Source organism: Lactuca sativa, chromosome 2 (genome assembly GCF_002870075.4).
Source record: "Lactuca sativa cultivar Salinas chromosome 2, Lsat_Salinas_v11, whole genome shotgun sequence".
In the NCBI taxonomy this organism is placed as follows: Eukaryota; Viridiplantae; Streptophyta; class Magnoliopsida; order Asterales; family Asteraceae; genus Lactuca; species Lactuca sativa.
Window position 1 is genome coordinate 127811352 of NC_056624.2, and position 3549 is coordinate 127814900.

The following is a 3549-nucleotide window of genomic DNA, read 5'->3' on the forward strand; positions in this document are numbered from 1 at the left end:
TTAGATCATCCATTGATCATTCTGCTTCAATACCCACAACTCCATGCTAAAGGAGTGGGTACTATTATACACTAATCCAACTTCACCATGCAAATCAACCAACATAGTTTCAACCCAATCGTCTCCTGTTTTTCTAGGAGGATCAATCAGCTCGAATTCCTCCTTCCTTATATCAAAACGTACCACTTTCTTTCTGTGATTAGGTGGTAATGGCTCATCAAGAAACCCAAAACGTACAATATGCCTCATTTGTTTATGACGAAACCCTAACCAATGCAAACATGCATGTGCGAATATACCCTTACCCTTCATGAGATAACGTGGGATTTGGGCTATCTCTCGCCATGAGTTAGTGCCCAAGACATGCACCATGGTATGCACTGTATACATTCTCTTCCCAATCTTCACCAAGGCTGAGGCCAACATCTTGAAAGTCTTGGTAGAAGCATCGAAACCAAGGCCATATGATTGCATTATCTTGATAGGTGGCAACTCATAACGTTGATTCCTTAGAGGATGGATCACAGATAGAGTGGTTGAAGGAAAGTTGGTGTCGTTGTACTCTGATAAATAGAGTAGCCCGTTGGAAGAACATCTAATGTTGTGTCTGTTATACTCATAGAACGGCGCCTTACATTCAAACTCCAAAATCGAGTCCTTTTTCGCCACATCTTATTTGGATTTAGTGATACGAAAAAGAGTTAGATGGTCGCAACCAAGATCAGGGTACATTCTCAACATGATCGGAATGGGTTCTTCTGTTACTCGATTCATCTGGATGATGGCAAGGTTAGGTTCATCGATATACTTGCACCACTGTTTGCATACACACCGGAAACGATCCAAAGATTTGACCGGCATTCTTGATAGGATGTCGTAGATGAGGTCTGCCGGCAACTCATGACCCATGTCTGTCATTGTCTCTGTCGCTTTTTTGAAGGGTATCTAAGATACATGCGATATATATAGGGCCGATCTGTTTGAATAAATATTATAACTCAAACCCTAAATGCATCATGTCACCGATATTTATACTAAACATATCGACTAACCTTATAGACTCAGGATTCTTTGAGATCACAAGAGATAAACATACATATATAGGTGAGATTTGATAACTAAATATCCTATAAAAATTTTCCTTAAAAGAAAAGTAAATTATGTAATACTACCTCCGTCCCAAATTGATATTCTACTTTTGACTTTTAAAGTCTTTTTTCTTCAACTTTGACCTTAAATATTTTTGTTTTTGATAGATAATACTTGATGCAAAATATATGAATTAATTATATTTTAAATGTTTTTTCATTTTTATAAGTTTTATCAAGTAATATATAACACAAATAAAAATATTTAAGGTCAAAGTTGAAGAAAAAAGACTTTAAAAGTCAAAAGTGGACTATCAATTTGGGACGGAGGGAGTATATCCTTCCTTCCTCTAACTCTTTATTTTTTTAAAAAGTTGATACTATTAAATAAATACATACGCTAACCATCCGTTCCGTGTTTGTCATTTATTTTGTTGGGTTAATATTATCATGACAAACTAATGGACTTTAGTTTAAAAGCACTATAAGAAGAATATTGGGCTTTAGTAGCGACCCTATCTCAGAATCTCAGGTGTTAAACTCTACCATTCGATTTTGTGCCTAATCTAACAACTGAAAACACGCATCGTACACAACAATACCAGTGACGACAATAACGGCTACATATGTCATCGCTAATACTCGAAAAAAAAATACCGTGAATACTTCCCTCTAATGTGCTGCTACTAAAACTGTTTCATCGCGCTATAGGTTGTTGCCGCTAAATCTATTCGCATATCTAGACATCTCCATTTTTCATGTGTATTATGTTTGCTTCCTCTTGAGAAAGTTCATCCGCATCTGACAATTAGAACACAATTCAGACAAAGCCACCAATGATTCTCATACAATAATATTGTTGCTACGTAGCCTTCTGGGTGCTTGATAGTGAGTTGTTGGTATCTACTTTTAATGCACAAACTGGAAGGTACACTGCAAAAGGTAGACAAATGCTAGGTTAGAAAGAGATACTGAGGGAAGCGATGTTGTTCTCAGATGCGTAAGTTTGATGTCGATTAGGAGTGTTGTAAAAGTGCTTAGGTTGAGAAAGTTCTACCTTTACATATACGCATCAGAGTTCTTGTATACAAATGTGATGTTTTGGGTTCTTGCTTCTTTATCTGGGTAGTGCAAGTGTCCATAGGTTGCAAGGTAGTACCCTTAAATATAATAGTGTTCCTTTTATATGTTTCAATATAATAGTGTTTTGTGACTTTACATTGATATGGAGATGACCTTATTATTATTATTATTATTATTATTATTATTATTATTATTATTATTATTATTATAATATTGTTATGGTGTCATGTAACCACACAAGCAGTTTATATATTTTATATTTGAGAAAATTTGTAATTTTTAAATCCAAACAACTTTTCGTTAACATGATCATGCCATCTTTGTAAGATTTTTACAACTGGTCTTCATTGATTACAACATGTATAGTTTGATAAAGTGTATTACTTTGTTTTTGATACAAGTGCAAAATAATCGAAAATCTACGAAAGCAAAAAAAAAAAAAAAAAAAAAAAAAAGATTTTATTGTAAGGTTTAAAAGCATAAGTGAATTAGTTTGTTAGGAGGATGTTATTTTTTAGCAGTCCAAGTACAAAATAAATATATTGTAATATGATATTTGCATGAAGTAGCGATATATAAATGTCAAATCAATGCAAAAGCATGGTTCGTATACAGTATATAAAGTCACTAAGTGCGAGACTCGTGTATTACACGAGTTAATTTAAAAAAAAGATTAAACATTAAAGTGTAAATATGGAATATTTTTTAATGTATAATTTTAAGATAAGAAAAGAAGAAACATATTTATTGCAATTTAATATCATATATATTATATTAAATTTAATACTTTATGTATATAAGTATATGATTTTAATTTTAAAAGTTGAAACAAACCAAAAATTGACAAGTGTATAATATTTATTTAAAAATTGAAACATCATCCTTTAAGCGCCTCTGTCAGGATTACGTCATACTCTATGAGGCGCGACTGCCAGGTTTATGACATTCTCTTTTAGGCGCATCTGCCAACATTATCTTATAAGCGCATCTGTCAGGATTATCCTATAAGCGCATCTGCTAGTATTATGACATTCTCTATTTGGTGCATCTACCAATATTATTCTTAAGCGCATCTGCTAGTATTGTGACATTCTCTAATTGGTGCATCTACCAATATTATTCTTAAGCACATCTGCTAGTATTATGACATTCTCTAATTGGTGCATCTGCCAATATCATTCTTAATCATCTTACATACCTCATCATTTTATCACATACCAACTATCTCATCTACCCAACATATTAGTAGATATAAAATACATATACAGTTTAACTAATTTAAAAACCATATAAAACATCTATTCCACACTTATCTCAAATAAACAACAGTATATAAACACATAGCATGTATCGACGGTACCGCATCAACCTACTACAC

General features: G+C 33.1%; 1 protein-coding gene across 1 annotated transcript; it reads right to left on the reverse strand.

The window, feature by feature from the left end:
* Window positions 1-918, reverse strand: LOC111898642 (F-box protein At1g47340-like). Its single transcript, XM_023894543.2, has 2 exons — window positions 766-918; window positions 1-657 (listed from the first exon to the last, which is right to left on the reverse strand). The coding sequence occupies exons 1-2, from the start codon at window positions 916-918 to the stop codon at window positions 1-3; spliced, it is 810 nt and encodes a 269-aa protein (XP_023750311.2).
* Between the last annotated feature and the right edge of the window lie 2631 nt (window positions 919-3549).